The sequence below is a fragment of the Drosophila eugracilis genome, unplaced genomic scaffold (assembly GCF_018153835.1).
Source record: "Drosophila eugracilis isolate 14026-0451.02 unplaced genomic scaffold, ASM1815383v1 contig_2154, whole genome shotgun sequence".
Classification (NCBI taxonomy): Eukaryota; Metazoa; Arthropoda; class Insecta; order Diptera; family Drosophilidae; genus Drosophila; species Drosophila eugracilis.
The window spans coordinates 3795542-3817900 of NW_024573038.1; the positions used below are offsets into that span (position 1 = coordinate 3795542).

Sequence of the window (22359 nt, forward strand, 5' to 3'; positions counted from 1 at the left end):
AATATGTTATTGCTCATGAAATATAAAATATATATATATAATAAAATAACCATCTGGTATTTATGTTATATTTCATTATTGTACTGGGAAAATGCCATGCAAAAACAAATTTTTTGGCTTTTAAATAGCTGATATTAATGTTAATATTAATATATTAAAACAATTAACCAGATTTTATATATTGCTTTTCTTAAAATTATAAATTAAATAAAAATAAATTAAGATCTTTTTTTTACAAGTACCGAGATTTGTAGAAAACATTTAAAACGACCTTCGGCTCAATGGTCATTATCAGGCCGGTCTCTTCATTTCATAAAGAGAATTTGAGAGTCTAGGGAGCATTATCTAGAGTTTGAGGCTTTTCGAATTGCCTGCCTTTTTTCGTTTGTTATTTTTTACTCTGATAAAATGTGAAGAAAGAAAACACAGGGTTGTTCGTGCAGTGAACGATTGATTGAAGTCCGGCGTCGACGTCAACGCTGCCGTCGGTATATAAAGATCATCGGGAGAGGTTCTACGGTTCGAGTTCGGGATAGTTGGGATCAGTCTTTGGGACGTGCGGTTGCCGTGAGGATCGCGGCGAAGAAGTGTTCGAAGTGAATGTGGTATGCCTCTATTTGTGGTAAAGGTTCTTTGGATTATTTCAATAGTGTTAAAATTAAACTGAACTTAAAGTGTGCACTGAACTGAGAGCCATACAAAGAAAATTAAAAACTGCTAATTAAGTACAGCTTACAGCAACAAATTGATAAAGCGCATTAACAGATATTCAATACAAACAAAGAGAGAAAAGGGTGAGAAAAAAACATGAGCGTTAAAGTCGCATAATTGATTCGTTTATGCAAGCTCAGCGAAATTAATCTATGAAAATTCGCCACGTTAAGCCAACAAAAAAGCCAAACGAGTTGGGCTTTCAATGTGTAGTTTATTTTATTTAAATCTCTTTGTTGTGTTTGCTTATTTGGTGTAAAAATCAGCCTGCTGAAAAGAGCGTGATAGAAGTCTTTGTAGTGTTGTGGCACAACAGCTGATTTTTATTTTTAACTCAACTTTGTTTTATGTTCCAACTTTTGCTCTCTTAAAAACTGTTCGCCGTGTCTCTTAAAAATGTTTATGTTCGCGAGAGTGGCATATCGTTATGTATGTATATTACGAATTCGGAATATTATGCTCAGAGTATCCGCAGACTTTGCTCTTTTAGTTGTCTTTTGTTGTCCCATTTGTTGGTTTCATTTTGTCTGTTTTGTTATCTACACCTTTTCGACTGAAAAATAAAATGATAGCTCACTAATCGTGTCGGTATCATCTTCAAGCTTACTACAAAAACAACCAAAATTATCAGTAAATAAGAATATAAAACAAAAATTAAAACTGCAGTCTTAAATAATGGTTTCTAGTTTGGAACATCAAAAAGGTATTTTTTTATTCATAAGAAAATACACAGTTTAAGTACAAATTAATTATTTCCTTTCTTTAATTTTTTTAAATAAATATTTCTGTTTGCTGTTTTCCGTCTGAGTACTTTAATCAGGCAAACCTCCCGTCGATTTTTGAAAAAATATTGACTGCTAATGGACATTATTTATTATTGTTTAAAAAATTCTTCAGTGAAATGCATTGCAAAAATATTTCGCATACACATTTTTTGAATGGCTTCAAATATTCAATGGAAATTACGTAATTTATGACTTTCGATTTGATCCGTAAATAGCGATAAATAAATTATTCAAGTAGAGCCTGACGAAAGTCTCGGCACCTATAAAGATTATTCGTACATACATAGATTGCACATATCGAAGTCATTCATAAGTCTGATTAATTGTTAAACAATTTGTAGCTATCTTTCAGAAGTATTATTAATCTCACTTGAAGTGGAATGAACCAACTGGAAGTAACTTGTTTTATAATATTCACTTCCCTTCAGTGAGCAAACGACTTCTAGATTATTTAGGGACTTTTTTTGAATTTTATTACAGTGACTACTAGATTCGGTGGGCTTGTGAATGGCTTCCTGATAATACAAAAATTAATGATCCATTTTAAATTATCTATAAATGGGAGTTGTAGTCGCCGTGTAGGAATTGACTTTAACTTGTTCATCAAAGAGATTACTGTCAAAGCTATTGATATGGGCATCAAAGGCGGAATCCTGTTAGGGGAAAATATTCATTTAAATTATTTAAATTAATCTGATTAGAATAGAACTTACTGTTCCCATGCTGGTATTGTGATAATCGTTCTCTGCCTTCAGAAAGGCTGCCACGCCCTCATTAACCTCAGACTTGTTCTTAGAATTAAAGTGTACATCAATGTCATTTACGATGGTTGGTCTGGAACGTCTTGATTTGGCATCTTTAGAGTGATTCTTTGTGTCCTTATCTCGCTCCTCAGCCTTATCTTTCTCTTTACGAATCTCTTTACGTTCGTAGTCGATTCGCAACTTGATGGCTTCTATCATGGTGATGGGATCCACCGGAAATGGCTTTTCCGGAATGGGTCCAGCAAAAGCTATCTCTTGGGCGTATTGATTGAAATTCTCACGTCCGTCCAGACTAGCTTGTATAATGCCCGGACAAAAACGATCCTTGACCAACGTCTCATGAAAATCATTTTGAATGCGCTCGGCTAGACGATCCTCAGCTTTTTTTGCAGGATTTTTTGTTTTTATTTATTTATTAAAGTTAAACCTAAGAAAAACTTACGGGTTTGCATAGAACGTCCTCCAAAGGAAGAATTTTGCTTTGATTTTCCCAATGATGTATGCTGCCAAGTAAAGGGGTTTTTAATACATACATAGCAAATTATTGACTTACATTCGTATACGACCATTCTGACATTATTTGAGACATGTCCATCTGAGTTTGATTTCTTAAAGTAGACGTATTTCCTCGACATTCAAATCTTCGGTTATCCTGAAGACTTCTGTCAAAGGCGGTCGATCCTTGACTACAACAGCCAGCTTGACTTATGGGTGGAATCGATCGATTGTTTTGGCTCTGGCCCAGAGATTTCTGACAACAAGTTGACCGATTCTTAGGTAAATCACGGTTAATGTTAAGTGAATTCTGAATATGAGAAAGATAATTGATATAGAAAGTATTTCCCAATATTATTACTTACATTGCAGCACTGATTTTTACCAAGATTTTGAATTGTTTGTGGTGTACATCTAGCGTTTCTAAGAGTCTCAGGTGGTTGAAGGTAACTCGTGTTATTGATTTCGGTTTCGTACTATATTTTAATAGAATTATTTAAAGTTTACGATGATTACATTTTAGGTTTTGGGTACTAACATCCATTTGTCGACATCGTAGTTGCGGTGATTCACACTGTAAATAATTATATATTATCATGAAATAAAAAAACTACCTGTGTATATAAAAACTACCTGTTTTTGCCTTCGCATCAATTCAGGACTTGGAGCGGACATAGACTGTTCCTTCTAGTTAGAAAATGAAAAATGTAATAATATTTATGTCGAATAATTTTATAAATATAATATTATTTAATTTGTTACTACTTACACTTTGTGGTTGGCAGCTTGTGTTGCACATCTGACAAGAAGGTTTTTCTCGATAGCGTGGGCTTTGCTGTGAGTAATTTTTCACCGATTGTTGGTAACTATCACCACGGCTTATTCTCGTACTATTCAGATCTGGATTCTGTTAATAGTTTTAAAAAGTCATCAAATATTATGTTCTATTGAAATTACTTACAAAATCAATAGATTCCTCGTCGTCTATCCAAGATATTCGTGATTGGTTTTGCGGTCGAGCTTGTTGCTGTTGGCTTTGTAATTGCCGCCTCTGAAACTCGCCGAAGTTCATACCAATTTGAGAGGAATTATTCCACCCGTTCGATGTGTTATTCCTAGAACTGCAGTCCATATCATAATTATCGCATTGATTAATGGAATACGAATTTCCACTTGGCATATTCTTTTCGCACTTTTGGTATAAATAGTTTTACTTATAAAGGCCTAATTTTGTAACCAAAATACTTACAGGCGTGTGATCATTACGTGGCTTTATTGCATTCCTATGTTCCTGTTATTACTTCTTAATAACTATTTTGTTCTTTAATATATAAAAGACTTACGTTGTGAGTAGATTTATGATGATCAAACTTATCATATTCATTATTTCTATAATGGTGTCGAGGAACACTGTGAGATCGTGTCGTATGACGAGGTGACTGGTGTAAATGATTGATTGCAGACTGAAAATTAAATAAATTATGTAGAGGGACAATTTGCTGTGGAAAGGTCTGATTATTGGAACTCCTAATTGGTGAGCTATTATTCGGACACTCCGGAGAGTTGCAACATTGCTAAAATGTTTATATAAATAAAATAAATTGTAAGCAATTGAAGGGTCCTACTCACATACTCGTCGTCTTTGTTACGAGAGAGCTAAAAATTGATATTATAATTCATGAAATAGATAGATACTTTTATGATATATTTTTACCATCTGCTGCATCACCGAAGACTCATTCTGTCTGCTGCCATTGAGGGTTGTTTGATGTAGAGGATCCTGTTGCGGTTCACAGGGGGTGCGTGGCATTGAATACCAACTGACAGTGGGACAAGGATCGTAGGTGTCGTCGTCGCTAACGGAACAGGTCGCTTTTGTGTCCCCCAAGCAAGGATTTTCTTTTGAACTATCCTCGTTCAGATCCTTTTGGAACCCCAAAAAGCGGCTGAGGGCCGAAAACAGCTCATCGGGCAGCAGAACAGAATTTCTAAAAATGTCCATTTATAATATAAAAATGTATTGAATAGAAACTCATTTTATATTTAAATAAATATCAATGAATACTTACATACAGTCTAACCGATTGGGAAACAGCTTTAATGGATTTTAAGAAAATTGGCTGCAAAAATTCTATAGTATTGTGTGTGAGGTGTTCGTGTTTTTGTGTCAGTGTATTCTATAAAACTGTATTCCGGTCTGTAAAGACCGAATGCAAAATATTATTTGCAATAAAAACTACCTACTGAAATTTACATTGTATTGAGAAGTACAAAGGTTTTTGTTAGTTTTTGAAAATGTTTGATAAGAAATGGTGATGCTTATAAATAGTTTGAATTTGAATGAATCAGTACATATATAAAAAGTAGGAAATATACATCCATGTGTCGGATCGAGGTTTGCATTCTCCTTTGTTTCGTCTGTGCTGATGTTAGGTTTCATGATCGTCTTTTTGAAGAAATGGGTTTACGCAAAAATAGAGTTCCCTTGGGCTTGATCCCGCTGAATTCCATTCTGAAAGACAGTCCTATTTCTTCTGTAACTCTTATATTTTTGTGATTAGTGAATACGCTGACTATCGTCATCCCATTCGCTGTTACTCACTACGAAACTCAAGAGACCACAGCACTAGATAGCTTTGTCTCGTTTATTCTCGACATCTCGTTAAAATTATAATAACATAACATGAGACAGTATCGAACTAATAACCAACTGGAAACGAGAGGACCACAACGGCCTCTCCAGTCGCACCATAAGCTTGGACTTTTTTTTGGTAAGCCAAAACTATTCACCTTTAGTTTATGCGTTTTCCCCAGCTAATTATGTACCAGTACTTACTAAGTTTCACAGCACAATATTTTTGGTTCTGTATTAAACACATATTTATTATCTATATATCAATAAACCTTAAAGTATATTAAAGAATATTCGTGTGCTAAATTCAACTCGGCATTTCCCCGCGGCAGTACTTGAGATTTACTTAATTTGCTATTATGGTTCCACTATCGTCAGCAATCAGATCAGATGCACCATCCATTATCCTTTTGGCCTAATCCCTCATCGCTGTCATCTCTCCGGTGCTCGCTTCCGATTGTTCATTAGGCAAATGCAGCAATTCCAGCTCGACAAACGCCAAATCGTTTGTCTCAGCCGAATCCGCATCCGCATCCGCCTCCACATCCGCACTCACATGAGTGTTCGTATTTGTCAATTGGGTGGTAGGACATCCGCCGGCCCGCTTCAAGTGGGCGTCTAACTGTGCAAGAAATGTGGGCGTGGCATGTGCGTTACGCGTGAAATCCAATTCCCGCAAACTGGCCGCCTGGGTGGCCAGGAAGCAGAGGAGGGAGCGTACCGCCTGCGGTCGCTGTGGCATCCACGTGACGCTTCCATCCGCCACATCATAGTGCACCGTCAGCTGAGAGTGCCAGGCAAAGTATCGCAGCCGGAATATATCCTCCACAGCGACGACTGGCAGGCAGTCATCCAGTCGACACTGCAAACGGAGTCCCACAATCCGACAATTGTGACCCCGAATTTGCTGCAGGCACGCGGACAACGTTCCTGTGCCACTGGCATTTGCCTTGCCATCATCCAGGTGGCAGTGCCCCGAATTCCGGCACAGAAAAGCTGTCAATAGGCGGAGTCTAGGCAATTGGAAGATTTCAGAAACGCGAGCATTTACCATACAGGCTGGTAGCTTTAGGGTTTCCAGACTTCGGGGATACTGGTACTCAAACTGCCTGCAATGCGAGTTAGAGAGCAGCTCGAAGGATCTAACGTTGTTCAAATTTTTAAATAGGCAATCCATATCGATAGGTGTTAAGTCCACACCTTCACCAAGTTTAAGGTCCACCATGTTGGGACAAAGGTGGGGCAGTTTTTGTATCAGCAAAGAACTGCTTTTAGTGAAACTTACTCGCTGAATATGGGTAAAGACTTTTCGCTTCCGCTTCAGCCATATCCGGCAACATTCGCTAGTTCCTGGCAAGTTAATAAGGGCTCTTGTTCGCCTGCCTATGTAATCCAATAGTTTGGCTTGCTCGTCGCATTTCAACAGCTTTAAATGCTGCTCCCGGCCAAAATCGAACTGTTTGGCATATCTGCCGGACCACAGGTGAAGTATCAAACTGGATAGTCGCTTCTCTTGCAGCTCAATCAATTTGAGTTGGTCCCCCAGCGAAAGACGTTCGCAAATCATAAGCAGGCAGTCATCGTTGAGTTCCATCAGCCCGCAGTTCCCGGGTGGCTCTACATGGCCTATGGTTATGGTCGTCCTGAATCGCATCCCACTCGATCTGCTGCCGCTGAACAAGCTCGCTCGACTGAGCAGGAAGCGCGTGGCATGTGTCTGGCCGATTTCTGAGTTATATGTGTCCATAGTCTGAACCCCCGTTGCGGCTGAATCAGTGTCGCCTTCGGCGGTTGCATGCAATCGCAGCTGGCAGTGCGTGCAAGTAGCGCATGTGTCTCCGATTATCCAGATCTCATGGCACAGTGGGACGAAGGATGGCAATAACTGACAAAATTTTGACAGCGAGTTCAAGATTTTTAAAACCATAGTTAATATAACAACCTAAGACGCTTACATTTTATTTTAATTAAAAATATTATTTTTAAATATAATAATAATTAAAAATATCACTGAAATATTTCACATATACGAAGCCGACTCTTGTCCAATGCCGACCTGAAGTTGGTTTTATTTGGTAAACAAATACTAAAACTAGTAAACACCACCGTGTCCACTGTACTGCTGTAGACACCACCCGCTTTTCTTCTTGGTGGTGGTCGATAAGTGCAACCCCTGCCAAACTGTCCGCTGGTAAAGAGAGAGTTCTATAACCAGTACAGGGTGCGGGAGTTCCAGTTTTCCACACTCTCAGTACGAGATTGTGTATTATCGCTGGATGAGCGGCATGCCAAAAACATAAGAAAGAGCTCTAAAGCGAGGAAGAGAGTTGGTCTATTTTGGTAAATCCCCCTTCACTACTCGAACTACACATGTGGCCAAGGCCAAGGCGATATGATATGTCAAAGGCGGGGGGGCCAAATTTCAAGTACGAAAAAAAAACCTGGATGGAAACAAATCACGATCGTTTTCAATGGCGATACTGCCGCAGTTATAAACAAAGAGATATCATTACTGGACACCGATAGGGCGATTACTGCACGGAGTATAGCTTTCTTCAATATAAGAATCCGTAGCAAGACAGTGGTAAATAGTTTTACATATCTTAAACTCTTTCTGGGAAAAATATTAAAGTCCATAAATAAACATTTATTTGAATTCGGATCTTAAACTACAGAACCAATAGGATTTATTATCACGATTATATCAACCGATTCTACAAAAAACTTCCTTGATTCACGAGTCATTTTCAAAAATCCGATTTGTTTTTGGTTCGAAAAAGTATGTTTGGCAAATGAGGGACAAAATTAAACAAAAACTTCGTTTGGATCATAAAGTTATTGTACCATGGAGAACGTGCAGTCTCAGGATGTCCAAACGATAAGACCCCTCTCCCCCCCTGCGATGAGGGTGATCCGCTTGGACCTCAACGAAGAGGAGAGTCGTCGCGAAATTGCGGAAAGTAAATATGGAGGAATCTGCTTTCACGTTGGCATAGCGGCTATGCTGTGCTTTATGGTGTTGGTGCTCATTTGTTCGGTTCCCCTTGGTGAAATCCAGTCCAATCGTACGGCCGAGGAGGAACACGCCCACCAAAGGCAAATTTACGTAGACATGGAGCGACGGAAAAGACTTGGAAGTGGAATAATCTTGAATCCGTTGGAGGAAGAGGCCAATGATCGACTGATGGCTGTCAAGCAGGTGGATGAGGAGGTTCACAATCTTTGGCGGAATTATCACTCCCAACCACCGCCTTTTCTCAGGCATCTCAATATCACTGATACAGATCTCTATGCGGCTCTAAAAAGCATGCCCAAGGGCGGACTCCTCCATGTCCACGATTCAGGAATGCTAAAAATGGAGATCCTTATCGAACTGACCTATCGCGAAAATCTGTGGGTCTGCGTGAACATAGATCAGGGCTTCGAAGACTTCCGGTTCTCCAAATTTTTTCCGCTCATCCCGCCAGCGGAGGATTACCAATGCAACTGGATGTTGATGAGCAACTTCTTTGAGTTCGAGTCTCGGACCGGATTCGAGAACAGGTTGCGGGAAAGTCTTTCTGTCCGGCCGGAGGGATATGAAACTTCATCTAAACTCGCAAGGCACTTAAGACGTCACCAACGACTCATCCACGGATTGATCACGTTCCGGCCGATCTGGAGAGATTTCATATACAGCATGTTAAACGACTTCTACACCGACGGGGTGCAATATGTTGAGCTGCGATCCTCGTTGCCAATCGTGAGTGGTGAATTAAGCAGGGAAATTTAAACAAAAGTTAAACGTTGATGCAAGAGGGTGCAATACATATTCCTAATCAGAATCAACCTTCTTTTGTCCATTTGTTCGATTCTACAAAAGATTGTTTTTATAAAGCATTTTGAAGCGTATACAATTTTTAACTTTTCTAAACCAACTTTAATTCTTGTTTATTTAATTTTCAATATTTTAATAAACACATCGACTACCTTTGTTATCGCTGACCCTTGCCTAGATGTACGATCTGGAAGGAGAAAACTTTACCATTTTTGAAACGGCAGATGCCATAGTTTCGGTTTCGAATATTTTCAAGAGCACCTTCAAAGATTTTATCGGAATCAAGCTGATCTATTCTCCTTCTAGGGACGTTAATGACAGTCGCATGGATGAGTATTTAATAAATGCCCGCCTTTTAAAGGTAGTTGGGAGTTATATTAATCATAAAGCCACTGAATTATGATTTAATTTTCTGACTTGATAGTTACGTTTTCCCGATTTCTTTGCTGGCTTCGACTTGAACACCTTTGCTGACGAGTGCAATTTGCCCCTCTTGGGCCATTCAACTCAACTATTGAAGATCGGCAAGGACATTGACTTTTATTTCCATGCGGGTGAATCGCGGTGTCCGGACAGCTCACGACCGGATATGAATCTAATAGATGCCCTATTGATGGGAAGTAAACGGGTCGGAAACTCTGTGAATCTACCCTTCCATCCTGAGATTATGAAGGCCATGAAAAAACTTAAAATAGCCGTCGAGATCTGTCCATTATCCAATCACCATTTGCAGTACTTTAATGATTTCCGGCAACATCCGGCTGCGTATTTGATTGCCGCCGGATTCCCCATTGTGATTGGATCGGATTATCCGTGTTTCTGGAATGCCTCCCCTCTGACCGATGACTTCTATGTGGCCTTCGTGGGCGTAGTCAGTGGGTCGGGCAATCTGCGGCTGCTCAAGCAGTTCGCATTGAATTCGTTTCTGTACAGTTCCCTCAGCGAAGTGGAGAGGAATGTGGCCGTATCCAAGTGGCGTTGTAACTGGAACCGGTGGGTCACCAACTTCGTCAACAGTAGTGGGTACCAATAAGTCATGTTTGTCCAACGAAGAACATTTTTTTAGAAATTTAAACTTCAATAAAGTTTAAAAAAAGTTTTGACCAAATAAGATCAGATTCGGAATTAACTTAATTGTAGGAATTTAAGAGGAGTTTTTTCGTTATTGTTCCTATAGTTTATAATTGATACTTGAAATATAATTTGGTTTTTCTTTAAAACTCAGTTAAAGCACTTTTAATAAGAATTCTTTTTGTATGATTTATAACTAGCTTTAGCTTTGACATAATTTAAATTCTATTTTCGTTTGCGAAGTCGAAGAAGGCCTGATGGGAAAATATATAATATTTGCTTTATCTATAATTTAAGAACTCAAAATTATCGATTTTTTCGTCGGGGTACTTAGTTTAATACCTACTGCTTTCCGCTTTATCGAGTGTGCCCCAATAAAATGACCAACAAGGCAGTACTCAAAGGACAGGGACACGTTCCTGGCCAGGGTTTGCCAATCTAATCTTTGGCTACTCGTAAATCAAGATGCCAGATTGCCCGATTGCCGGCGATTAACTAGTTGGCGGGTTACCAACCCGCATACGCAATTATCGCCTTTAGATTCATTCGAACGCTTGTTAAATCAAAGATAATGCCGAACCACCAATTGTTTCAGATAGGGCGCGACATCGAAACTAAAATCGGAGCTCCTCAATTGCTGCAGACGTCGGACGTCGGAGAGTGCAACTAATCGTGATCGGACTCTACCGAAATCTAACGCTCACCATGCTGCCCATCATCCGTCGTAATCTTATCGCCGTGCTCGCTATTGGCTTATGCGTCTCTCTAAGTTGTGGACCGAGTCTGGTGGAATCTCGCACTCGGCAGAAGAACCTGGTTGATAAAAAGTTGCTGACGCTCTACAGTAGTACAAACCATGTGGAGGCCCTTTTGGGTCCCGGTCGTCCCACTCCGGAAACTTACAAGACTGTGAGAAATGCCTTCTTTCGGTACGAGGAATCCAAATCGTTAGGCTATGATCTTGAGCTTTCCGAAAATGAACTCAAAGCCAATGAGACCATTATGAATGCTAAGTTAAAAGAGTACGATGATGGTTTGGTTACACCGCTTCTTTTTAACCCTTCTCACCACATATTTGAGGTTTTGGATAGCATCCAGAACAGTACCCTCTTCAAGCTAATAAAGAAAATGCCGAAGGGTGCCGCGCTCCATGTCCACGATACAGCACTTTGCAGCACCGCGGCCATCATTAACTTTACCTACTACGATAATTTCTGGACGTGCCAAATGGATGGGGATATAAGCCCCACCGCCGTGAGATTTTCCAGGGGTGAGCCACAGGCACTAGATAATTGTAGTTGGATTCCGATGCCTGAATTGCGAGCCAAGTACGGTGCTGAAACGGTCGACCAGTATCTGGCCGAAAGAATCACTATGTATCCCACAACAAAGTACGTGGACAACAACGCTGCCTGGTCGGCATTCATGAGCATCTTCCAACTAATCGATGGTATTGTGTTATATGCCCCCATTTGGGCGGAGTACTACTATACTGCCCTTCAGGAGTTCTACGACGATGGAGTGCTGTATGTGGAATTCCGCGGCATTGTTCCCACGGTAAATAATTTTCATATGTGTAAACAATATATTTAATTTAATTATGTATTTATAAGTTGAAAATTATGTAAGATATAGGTGAAAAGAGTATATAAATTATATACATTCTAAAAGCTATATAGCCGATTCAATTTACGCATGTCGTTCCACCTGTCCGTTCGTCCGTATTAACACGTAGACTATAAAAAATAGATTTAAAAAAAAATGGAATTAAGAGTACGTAAATTGGAAATGTCCACGCATTTTAAAGTTGTTTTTACCGGCTACTTCCAATCTTAACCCCACAAGGCGCAAAACTGTTTATCCACATTTAGGTAAATATTTTTGTCTAAGTCTAGATGAACTAACTAATAATGAAAATTTTTTAAGGCATTTAATTGTTTTCGCTTCAATACTTAAAATAATTTTAAGCTACGTTTTAGAAGTCATTAATGTTCTGGGTTTTATTTTCAGCTTTACGACCTTGATGGTACTGAATTCACCGCTATAGATACTGTGCGCATCTATGTGGAGACCCTGGAGAGGTTCAAAGCGGCTCATCCCGATTTTATTGGATCCCGCTTGATCTACGGTCCCTTACGTAACACCAACGCCGAGGGAGTAACTACGTATATTAAAACGCTGAAAGAGATGAATGTGAGTTTTGAATTAAATTACCTTTAAAGAGTGTTCATTACACACGACTCCATCGACAGGAAAAATACCCCGAATTCGTGGCTGGTTTTGATTTGGTTGCCCAGGAGGAGTTGGGACATCCCTTGAGAGACTTTATCGATGATCTATTGACGATACCTGACGATATTGACTTTTATTTCCACGCTGGAGAGACAAACTGGTACGGAGCACCTGTGGACGAGAATTTGATCGATGCGGTTTTGTTAGGAACTAAGCGTATTGGTCACGGATTTGGACTTGTCAAACATCCTGTGGTGCTGGAAATGATAAAGAAACTGAATATTGCCATTGAAGTCAATCCGATTTCGAATCAGGTGCTTCAGTTGGTGTCCGACTTCCGCAACCATCCTTGCGCCCATTTCTTTGCCGAAGGCTTCCCGGTGGTTATTTCCTCAGATGATCCCTCCTTCTGGAAGATCACACCAATGTCACACGATTTCTACATTGCTTTTCTGGGAATCGCCTCGCGACACTCGGATTTGCGTCTCCTGAAGAAGTTGGCCCTAAACTCCATCCAATACAGTTCTCTGACGGGAGAAGCCCAATTCGAGGCAGTGGAGAGGTGGCAAGGGCAGTGGGATCAGTTCATCGCCGATGTCAACGAACAGGCCTCCAACCAGGGTTCCCCCAGTCAACATCTCGATTGACTAGCACGGGTGGTGGCAGCGCTACTGGTCACATTATCCCTGATGACCCTTAATCTTTGGCGCTAGTCAGAAATACCCACCCCACCAGAAGCTGTGCCATCCCCAGAAACGGTTAAAGGCTGAAATATTCTCCTCCGCCAAAGAAATCTAAACCAATAAATACCCCGTTTTAGTCGTAGCCGAAATAAGAGTGCATGCAATTTATGTTCAAAGCTTAAAGAAGCCTGAACGTAATCGTAATGAGTTGGCCAGCCAAGCGATTTCAAAACACTCAGAGATGGAATCGTGATGTAAGAAAGTTATTAAGAAATTTTCTCTACACAATAACCGAATCGATTTACATATTAGCATATACTTGCCTTAAATATGAAATTCTATTAATAATTTAACAATACAAAATCTTTCAAAATGATGTTGTAAAAGACGACCACATCTAAGGTGATTTTGAAGAAGTTGGAAACAAACAATTTCATGCTTGACACCTTCATTTTTTATTATTATAACAACGAAAATTAAATTAAATGTGAACACTATCAGTTTCGGGTTTTACACTTTAACAATTTGCACTTACATCGTACATATTTTACAACCACTTATCTTAAAACAGTAACTCGTATTAGAATAGTTATTAAGCAAAAGGATCAAGCAAACCGCAGTCCACTTAACCGCTCTCCCATGGATACTAATAATTTACCTTTATATCAACCCAAAATCTAAAACGACAGTCACGATGTCATCCCCATCGGAGAAGTGCACTCGAGGATTCGTCCGCATAAATCTCTCATTGCCTTTGGCTGCGTTGAGTACGCAGAAAAGTGGATGCGATTTTTAATGAATATGCGCTATATATAGCCCCTGAGGCACCAACCACGCCAACCCATAACCACCCATCATCCAGCCTCCTTTGAGCTGCGGATCGAGCCAACCGAAAGCTCCGAATGTATCAATTTTACGTGCCACTGTTTAGTGCTGCGGCTGCCAGCTCAGGGTTCGATTTTGATTTGGCTGACCCTCGTAATGAGTTGGCGAAGTTTTATGGGCTACCGGCGGCCGCGGATGCAGTCAGGTTTGGTCCTGCCAACATCTATGCGAACATAAAATTGATGGGCCAACGTAAGAGTGTGTGGGATAAGGAATTCAGTGCAGCCAGTTCTTTCAAATCCATGAATTGCTTTTAGCTCGGAAATTTTAAAAAACAGGTGAATAAATAAGTATTCAAAAAGTATTTTATAATTAAAATTTTTTTAAAATAAGTGAAACAGGTAAAAGAACACAAAAACATACCTGAATCCTTATCCCATAAAACGTTAAAAAAGTTTATTTAAGTATAATTTTGACAGTTGGAATACTGAGCTTAACGGTGACTTTCTGAATATTTATAGTTTAATAATGGTATTTTTCCCAAACTTTTAAAACTGAAGGGCAAAAAGCTAGAATATCTAAAAAAGATAATCCGTCAGCACCTTTCCTATATCTGCCGCTGGCCGTGGAAGCCTCATCAATTTGATGTCGTGCACATTTAATGTGGTGTTGAGGGCGCGCGGATGCATAAAAAACCGGAGACCAAACCCAGTCCGCCATCCAACGAGCCCATAAATTACTAATAAAAGCCACATGTGTGTGTAGTTGACGGGGTCGCGGCTTTAGTGTGTTAAAGCGGAAATGCGTTGGGCGCCATTTTGTGCGTGGGGCTTGAGTGAGATGGGAAAATGGCAAAGCGCTAACAAATGTGCGGCCTATTGACACATTCGGCGTGACACATTTCGCAGGGTAAATAAATTGTGTAAATCACATGTTCGGCTAACGAAATCCCAACCAAATTCTCCATGAGAAATCCTTGGCCAAAAGGGCTGGTGAGCCAAAGGAATTTAAATAAATATGACGGCCATCAGAGAATTCGCCATCACCGTACGACGGGCATCCACCAAATGCGCCAAAGTTGGGCATTCCTCGGTCTCGGTGGCGCGGTCTCTGAGGAAACTCTCACCCACGGCATTCAAGACTCTTCGCCGGGTAATTGCCAAGGTGGAGCATTTGGACATATTGGGTCAGAAGATAAGGCTGAATGAGCGGGAGCAGGAATCCAACAAGGTTATCATGGCCGTCAAAAAAGAGGAGATATCCAAGGGCATATTGGACCCAAGCCAGTTTACGCCAGGTCAACACATTTTTAAGACCCTGACCGAGATCCGTAAATCGCAGATCTTTAATCTGATTAAGCGGATGCCCAAGGGCGGAGTGCTCCATGCTCACGATACGGCACTCTGCAGTACGGAGTATCTTATTAGTTTGACCTACCGTGAGAATCTTTGGATTTGTACAGCGAATGAGGGGTGCGAGTTGCCAACCCGCACGCGCAATTATCGCCTCGAGATCCATTCGAACGCGTGTTAAATCAAAGATAATGTCGAATCACCAATCGTTTCAGATAGGGAGCGACATCGAAACTAAAATCGGAGCTCCTCAATTGCCGTAGACGTCAGTCGCAGAGTGGACCTAGTCGTGATCGGATCCTAACGGAATCCAACGCTCATCATGTTGCCCGTCATCCGTCGTAATCTTATCGCCTTGCTCGCTATTGGCCTGTGCGTCTGTCTATGTTTTGCACCGGGTCCGGTGGAATCACGCACTCGGCAGAAGAACCTGGTTGATAGAAAGCTGGTGACGCTCTACAGTAGTACAAGCCATGTGGAGGCCCTACTGGGTCCCGGACGTCCCACTCCGGATACCTATAAGACACTGAGAAATGCCTTCTCTCGATACGAAGAATCCAAATCCTTGGGCTATGATCTCGAGCTTACAGAACGCGAAATCAAAGCAAACGAAACCATTATGAAGGCTAAGATAAAGGAGTTCGAAGAGGGTTTGATTACACCGCACCTCTTCAAGCCCGCTCACCACATTTTCGAGGTATTGGATGACATCCGGGATACTGACCTCTTTCAGCTATTGAAGAAAATGCCCAAGGGTGCTGTGCTTCATGCCCACGATACTGCTCTTTGCAGCACCGCGGCCATCATTAATCTCACTTACTACGATAATCTCTGGTCCTGCCAAAAGGATGGGGATCTGAGCGCCTCTGCCTTGAGGTTTTCCAAGCAGAAACCACAGGCACTGAACGATTGCGATTGGAGTCTGTTGTCCGAGGTGCGAGCGAAGTACGGATCTAAAAGGGTGGATGAGTATCTGGCCGAAAGACTCACCCTGTATCCCACCACAAAGTTCGAGGACAACAACGCTGCGTGGTCCACGTTTATGAATATTTTCGCGCTACTCGACGGTCTCGTGATGTATGCCCCCGTCTGGGCGGACTACTACTATACTGCCCTTAAGGAGTTCTACGAGGATGGAGTGCTGTACCTGGAATTCCGTTCCCTTGTTCCCACGGTAAGTTAGCTAATATGAATATTAAATTAGGTTTTAGGAGCACTTGACTCTTATTATATTCGTTTTGATGTGACATAAATATAAATTCTTTAATCAAAATATTTTCTAATCAAACATTTTGTTACCAGTAACTAATAGATTTAGTCTTGATAAACTGATTAAAATAATCTGTAAAACTTCTTAACGCATTTTATTGCTTGCCATATTAAAAACGATTATTTAACTTCTAATCAAATTTACTTACATATAGCTTAAATAAAAAACTACATTTATATATTTAGTAACAATATTTTATATTTTTTTTACCGATTGGTTCACCTAATACATATTTTGTTTCCAGCTTTACGACCTAAATGGCACGGAATTCACTGCAATGGATACTGTGCGCATCTATGTGGAGACCCTGGAAAAGTTCAAAGAGGATCATCCCGATTTTATCGGTTCCCGCATGATCTACGCTCCCATCCGTAACACCAATACAGAGGGACTAACTTCCTATATTAACACTTTGAAAGAGATTAAGGTAAGTTTTATATTAAAATACCTTTAAAGTGTGATCCTAACATACGACTGTATCGACAGGAAAAATACCCGGACTTTGTGGCTGGTTTTGATTTGGTTGGCCAGGAGGAGTTGGGACGTCCCTTAAGGGACTTTATCGATGAACTGTTGACGATACCTGAGGATATTGACTTTTATTTCCACGCTGGAGAGACAAACTGGTTCGGTTCATCTGTGGACGAGAATCTGATTGATGCTATTTTGCTAGGAACTAAGCGTATTGGCCATGGATTTGGTCTAGTCAAACATCCCGTCGTGCTGGACATGCTGAAGAAACTGAATGTGGCCATTGAGGTCAGCCCCATTTCGAATCAGGTGCTTCAGTTGGTCACGGACTTCCGGAACCACCCGTGCTCCCACTTCATAGCCGATGGCTATCCGGTGGTTATTTCCTCGGATGATCCCTCCTTCTGGAAGGCCACGCCCCTCTCGCACGATTTCTATATCGCTTTTCTGGGAATAGCCTCGCAACACTCGGATTTGCGACTCCTGAAGAAGCTGGCCCTGAACTCCATCCAATATAGTTCGCTGTCAGCAGAAGCCCAATTCGATGCACTGGAGAAGTGGCAGGCGAAATGGGACCAGTTCATTGCAGATGTCAACGAGAATGAATCCAACCGGGGATCTCCAAGTCAACATCTCGATTGACTAGCACGGGTGGTGTCAGTGCTGCTGGTTACGTTATCCCTGATGGCCTCTAACCTTTAGCGCTAGTCGGAAAAAGCCACCTCACCTGCTGCATCTACCACTCCACTCCAACTTTACACACGGCTGCAGCGGCTTCATAACATTGCAGCCTCATTCTCATCCAGTCAGAACTATATTCATAATCACATCGTCAATATGTAACCATTGTTGTAAGCTAATTGTTATGGACTAGTCCTTAGGTAGACCTAGGCTAAACCCTTTTTCTAAACCAATGAGATTCTGTGCCACTATTAAAGGCTGAACTATTCTCCTGCGCCAAAGAAAACGAAAGCAATAAAGAACCCGTTTTAGTCGTAGCCGAAATAAGAGTGCATGCAATTTATGTTCAAAGCTCAAAAACCCTGAACGTAATCGTAATGAGTTGGCTAGCCAAGCGATTTCAGAACACTCAGAGATGGGAGAGTGAGTTAAGACATTTTCCTAATAAGAACTATTGTGATCTACTATATTGTGAACTATAATGATCTGCACCTAATGAACAAATCTCGTCACAAATTACCTTAAATAGGGAATGGTCCTAAGCATACTTTGCCAGTTTAAAACAAAGTTTACACCTCAAATGTTTTTCTTGAAACCCGCGATTTTTAAATATAAGAACTAAAATGAATCAAAAACATAATAATACCAGTTCCACCTTTTACGCAGTAATAATATGCATTAATATATAATATATATTAATGTATAACATTTACAACAAAGTTTCTTTTTAAAATCTACGTAGTAATTCGAGTTTTATTAGTATAGTTACAAAGCATAAAGATCAGTCCTTTTTCTATCAAACTTCCCATGGATACCAATAATTCAGCTTTACCAACCCATAATCTACAAATGGCAGTCACGATGCCATCCCCATCGGAGAAGTGCACTCGAGGATTCGTCCGCATAAATCTCTCATTGCCTTTGGTTGCGTTGAGTACGCAGAAAAGTGGATGCGATTATTAATGAATATGCGCTATATATAGTCGTTGAGGCACCAACCACGCCAACCCATAACCACCCATCACCCAGCCTACTTTGAGCTGCGGATCGAGGCAACCGAATACTCCGAATGTATCAATTTTACGTGCCACTGTTTAGTGCTGCGGCTGCCAGCTCAGGGTTCGATTTTGATTTGGCTGACGCTCGTAATGAGTTGGCGAAGTTTTATGGGCTACCGGCGGGCGCGGATGCAGTCAAGTTTGGTCTTGCCAACATCTATGCGACCATAAAATTTGTGCGTGGGGCTTGAGTGAGATGGGAAAATGGCAAAGCGCTAACAAATGTGCGGCCTATTGACACATTCGGCGTGACACATTTCGCAGGGTAAATTAATTGTGTAAATCACATGTTCGGCTAACGAAATCCCAACCAAATTCTCCATGAGAAATCCTTGGCCAAAAGGGCTGGTGAGCCAAAGGAATTTAAATAAATATGACGGCCATCAGAGAATTGGCCATCACCGTACGACGGGCATCCACCAAATGCGCCAAAGTTGGGCATTCCTCGGTCTCGGTGGCGCGGTCTCTGAGGAAACTCTCACCCACGGCATTCAAGACTCTTCGCCGGGTAATTGCCAAGGTGGAGCATTTGGGCATATTGGGTCAGAAGATAAGGCTGAATGAGCGGGAGCAGGAAGCCAACAAGGTTATCATGGCCGTCAAAAAAGAGGAGATATCCAAGGGCATATTGGACCCAAGCCAGTTTACGCCAGGTCAACACATTTTTAAGACCCTGACCGAGATCCGTAAATCGCAGATCTTTAATCTGATCAAGCGGATGCCCAAGGGCGGAGTGCTCCATGCTCACGATACGGCACTCTGCAGTACGGAGTATCTTATTAGTTTGACCTACCGTGAGAATCTTTGGATTTGTACAGCGAATGAGGGATGCAAGGCCATTGGTTTTCGATTTTCCAAGCAGAAACCCACCCAGAAACCAATGGAGGAATGTAATTGGGAACCAATGGAGGAGTTCCGAAACCGGCGAGGTGAAGATAATGTCACCAAATACCTCAAGCGCCGCTTCAGCATGTATCCTTTCTCCAAGTTTGTCTCGAATAATCAAGCCTGGGCGCATTTTATGGGTATATTTATTCTGCTGGATGGTTTGCTCTGTCACGCCCCCATTTGGGCGGAATATTATTACAATGCCCTCAAAGAGTTTTCCGAGGATGGTGTCCAATACTTAGAGCTGCGATCCCTTCTTCCTCCGCTCTACTGCATCGATGGTACTATGCTGACCACTATGGACACGGTGGCAATCTATAAGGCGGAGCTGGAACGCTTCAAGGCTGACCATCCGAATTTCATTGACTCCAAGCTTATATATGCCCCTCTACGAGGAGTGGAGCCAAGTGTGGTCGAGCAATATGTAAAGACAGCTGTGGAACTGAATGTAAGTATCTTACTTTACTCATCAGTTTATTAACCTAAATTCCCCTATCCCACCAGAACGAATTTCCGAACTTCATGGTGGGCTTCGACCTGGTTGGTCAGGAGGAGCTGGGTCGACCGCTGATAGATTTTGTGGAACCTTTGCTGAAAATGCCCGAGCACATAAATTTCTATTTTCACGCTGGCGAGACAAACTGGTTTGGATCGGCCATTGATGAGAACCTAGTAGACGCCATCTTGATGGGCTCCAAGCGAATCGGACATGGATATGCACTTACCAAGCACCCGCTGATAATGCGACTGGCCAGACTATTAGATATCCCCATCGAAGTGTGCCCCGTGTCTAATCAAGTGCTTCAACTGGGAGTAGACTATCGCAACCACCCGGCGGCACTCCTTTTGGCCGCCAATGTTCCCATTGTTATATCTTCAGACGATCCATCTTTCTGGCGCTGTGCCCCACTGTCCCATGATTTCTACTTCGCATTTCTGGGCATTGCACCGATGGACGCGGACCTGAGGTTCCTCAAATGCCTGGCCATCAATTCCATCCAGTACAGTGCCCTTGTTGGTGAGGAAAAGAAAGTGGGTTTCGAAAAGTGGCAGAATATGTGGGACAAATGGATCGACGATGTGGTGGAGCAGAAGTCTTGTTAGGAACATCCTTAAAAAATGAATATAACACATGGTGGTTTTATATTTTCGCATTTAATTTATTTGAATTTCGCCTGCACACGGATAACTCTGACGCTAGCTAAGAGTTGACTTACATCGATACAATTGATATGGGTGATGGCTAAGCTTCGCTAGTCACATGACCTAAATCAGAGAACTCGTTTCGGGATATTTTCGGGGGATATGTGTGGTTGGAGGAGGGCATAACGTAAACTACGACCAGGAAACCCCGGGCTTTCTCCATTTACATCCAGCTAAATTCTTTGTTCAAGCAGAGTCTTAGGCTTACGTGTAGATCTGAATACAAGTGAGTATGTAGCACAGTTATAACTTGAATGCACACGAATTTAGCATTTGCTCATTGGTTTTCTTCCATTGTTCAAGCCTTTTTACTTCTATTTCTTTAAAATTATTATTACCATATACGTTATTATTGGGCAGCATTCCATTCAAATGATTTTCTGAAAATTTTCCTTTTCCCTTTCTTTGTTCTTTGTCGCGTTTGTTTTTCTTTTTTTGTATATAGATGCTTGCAAAAATATTTTGTTATATTCGGCCTGTTTGTTGTTTGCCCTTGGTTTAGTACTAACCCTATCGTTCACATACCTTAACTTACTGCCTCGATATGTTCAAATCCTAAGTATAACATGCATCGCCTTTCCAATTTTCCTTTACAATCCTAACCATCCTTGGGGCCTTAAGTATCGCTATGCTGTACAAATCTTAGACTCTACTCCCTTCTACATATATCTCTGCCCTCGGCCGATCCGGTTTTATTTTATGACTTGCGTGGGAATACTTTACGCTATGTGAGTTGCTGCCAGTGCTGTTGATTTTGCTGCTGTCGTAGTTTTTCGGCCTTCCAACTGGATTCGCCCACGCTCAGCGGATAGGGTATAATATCCGGCTGTTGTTCCGAGGACATGGTGTCCACATCGTTGTGGTCAATGTTGTTGCTGTTGTCAGCCACATCCTCTTCGTTGTCCTTGTTGTTGCCAATATTGTTGTCGGTTGGCTCATTTGGTTCGCCATTAATTTCGTGGTTCCGGCCTTGGTTATGGTTTTTGCTATTGTAATAACCATATTTATTTGTGTTAGACATATTGTCGTTGGTGTTGCTAGTGAAGTTGCTGCTGCTGCTGTCGGCGTTGCAATTCTGTGGGCAAAAAAAAAAATGCAAAAATGAAATGAGTAATAGGCGTATGCAATTTTAATATAAATTTTTGCAATAAAAATATTTTGTTTTACGAATGCCTAATTAAATTCTTTTCCCTTGGTAATTGAAAATTTTTCATGAGAATGCAGAATTTTGGTATGCAGAAGTGATCCTTTTTTATGAAGTCTTAATAAAAATGGAACTCTTCCTTATTTAAATGTTTTTGGTTCCTTAAAGCAATCAAAAAATACAAAATGCAATTTAAAATAATTTTTACTTTTGACACGAAAGAAAATAAACATATTTATAGATGTTTTCACAGTATTAATAATATCTCTTTAGTTTA

General features: G+C 41.1%; 7 protein-coding genes across 14 annotated transcripts in view; 4 read left to right on the top strand and 3 right to left on the bottom strand.

The window, feature by feature from the left end:
- Window positions 1-505: 505 nt before the first annotated feature.
- On the top strand, window positions 506-13687 carry LOC108108565 (adenosine deaminase 2-like). 5 transcript variants are annotated; one of them, XM_017216647.2, is made up of 4 exons: window positions 506-605; window positions 10871-11832; window positions 12286-12468; window positions 12528-13687. In XM_017216647.2, the coding sequence occupies exons 2-4, from the start codon at window positions 10981-10983 to the stop codon at window positions 13152-13154; spliced, it is 1662 nt and encodes a 553-aa protein (XP_017072136.1). In that variant the 5' UTR covers window positions 506-605; window positions 10871-10980; the 3' UTR covers window positions 13155-13687. The 5 variants fall into 5 exon arrangements, with proteins under 5 accessions (XP_017072136.1, XP_017072140.1, XP_017072137.1 ...); XM_017216651.2 differs by having other exon boundaries at window positions 519-622; window positions 10875-11832; XM_017216648.2 differs by having other exon boundaries at window positions 520-622.
- LOC108108562 lies at window positions 1944-5028 on the bottom strand. The gene is made up of 14 exons (XM_017216645.1): window positions 4825-5028; window positions 4470-4743; window positions 4385-4411; window positions 4099-4329; window positions 4005-4046; window positions 3717-3947; window positions 3525-3662; window positions 3389-3442; window positions 3294-3329; window positions 3121-3231; window positions 2814-3065; window positions 2703-2763; window positions 2210-2640; window positions 1944-2149 (listed from the first exon to the last, which is right to left on the bottom strand). Exons 2-14 carry the CDS (start codon window positions 4563-4565, stop codon window positions 2045-2047), a joined length of 1815 nt encoding a protein of 604 aa, XP_017072134.1. The 5' UTR covers window positions 4566-4743; window positions 4825-5028; the 3' UTR covers window positions 1944-2044.
- LOC108108567 lies at window positions 5614-7103 on the bottom strand. Its single transcript, XM_017216655.1, has one exon. The coding sequence runs from the start codon at window positions 7039-7041 to the stop codon at window positions 5803-5805; it is 1239 nt and encodes a 412-aa protein (XP_017072144.1). The 5' UTR covers window positions 7042-7103; the 3' UTR covers window positions 5614-5802.
- On the top strand, window positions 7563-10312 carry LOC108108564 (adenosine deaminase 2). Of its 2 annotated transcripts, XM_017216646.2 has the most exons (4): window positions 7563-7971; window positions 8063-9129; window positions 9383-9565; window positions 9629-10312. In XM_017216646.2, the coding sequence occupies exons 2-4, from the start codon at window positions 8233-8235 to the stop codon at window positions 10235-10237; spliced, it is 1689 nt and encodes a 562-aa protein (XP_017072135.2). In that variant the 5' UTR covers window positions 7563-7971; window positions 8063-8232; the 3' UTR covers window positions 10238-10312. The 2 variants fall into 2 exon arrangements, with proteins under 2 accessions (XP_017072135.2, XP_041674102.1); XM_041818168.1 differs by lacking the exon at window positions 7563-7971 and having other exon boundaries at window positions 8059-9129.
- A 1080-nt stretch (window positions 13688-14767) lies between the features above and the next one.
- On the top strand, window positions 14768-18118 carry LOC108108566 (adenosine deaminase 2-A-like). Of its 2 annotated transcripts, XM_017216654.1 has the most exons (4): window positions 14768-15493; window positions 16229-16541; window positions 16882-17064; window positions 17124-18118. In XM_017216654.1, exons 1-4 carry the CDS (start codon window positions 15033-15035, stop codon window positions 17748-17750), a joined length of 1584 nt encoding a protein of 527 aa, XP_017072143.1. In that variant the 5' UTR covers window positions 14768-15032; the 3' UTR covers window positions 17751-18118. The 2 variants fall into 2 exon arrangements, with proteins under 2 accessions (XP_017072143.1, XP_017072142.1); XM_017216653.1 differs by lacking the exon at window positions 14768-15493 and having other exon boundaries at window positions 15565-16541.
- A 1027-nt stretch (window positions 18119-19145) lies between these two features.
- On the top strand, window positions 19146-20881 carry LOC108108572 (adenosine deaminase 2-like). The gene is made up of 2 exons (XM_017216663.1): window positions 19146-20183; window positions 20240-20881. The coding sequence occupies exons 1-2, from the start codon at window positions 19221-19223 to the stop codon at window positions 20837-20839; spliced, it is 1563 nt and encodes a 520-aa protein (XP_017072152.1). The 5' UTR covers window positions 19146-19220; the 3' UTR covers window positions 20840-20881.
- The window catches only part of LOC108108574 (basic-leucine zipper transcription factor A), a 56869-nt gene continuing 55384 nt past the window's right edge, over window positions 20875-22359 (bottom strand). For both annotated transcript variants that reach the window (XM_017216665.1, XM_017216666.1), the window contains exon 10: window positions 20875-22013. In XM_017216665.1, the coding sequence (XP_017072154.1) occupies window positions 21663-22013 (351 nt within the window). In that variant the 3' untranslated portion in view covers window positions 20875-21662. The remainder of the gene's footprint in view (window positions 22014-22359) is intronic.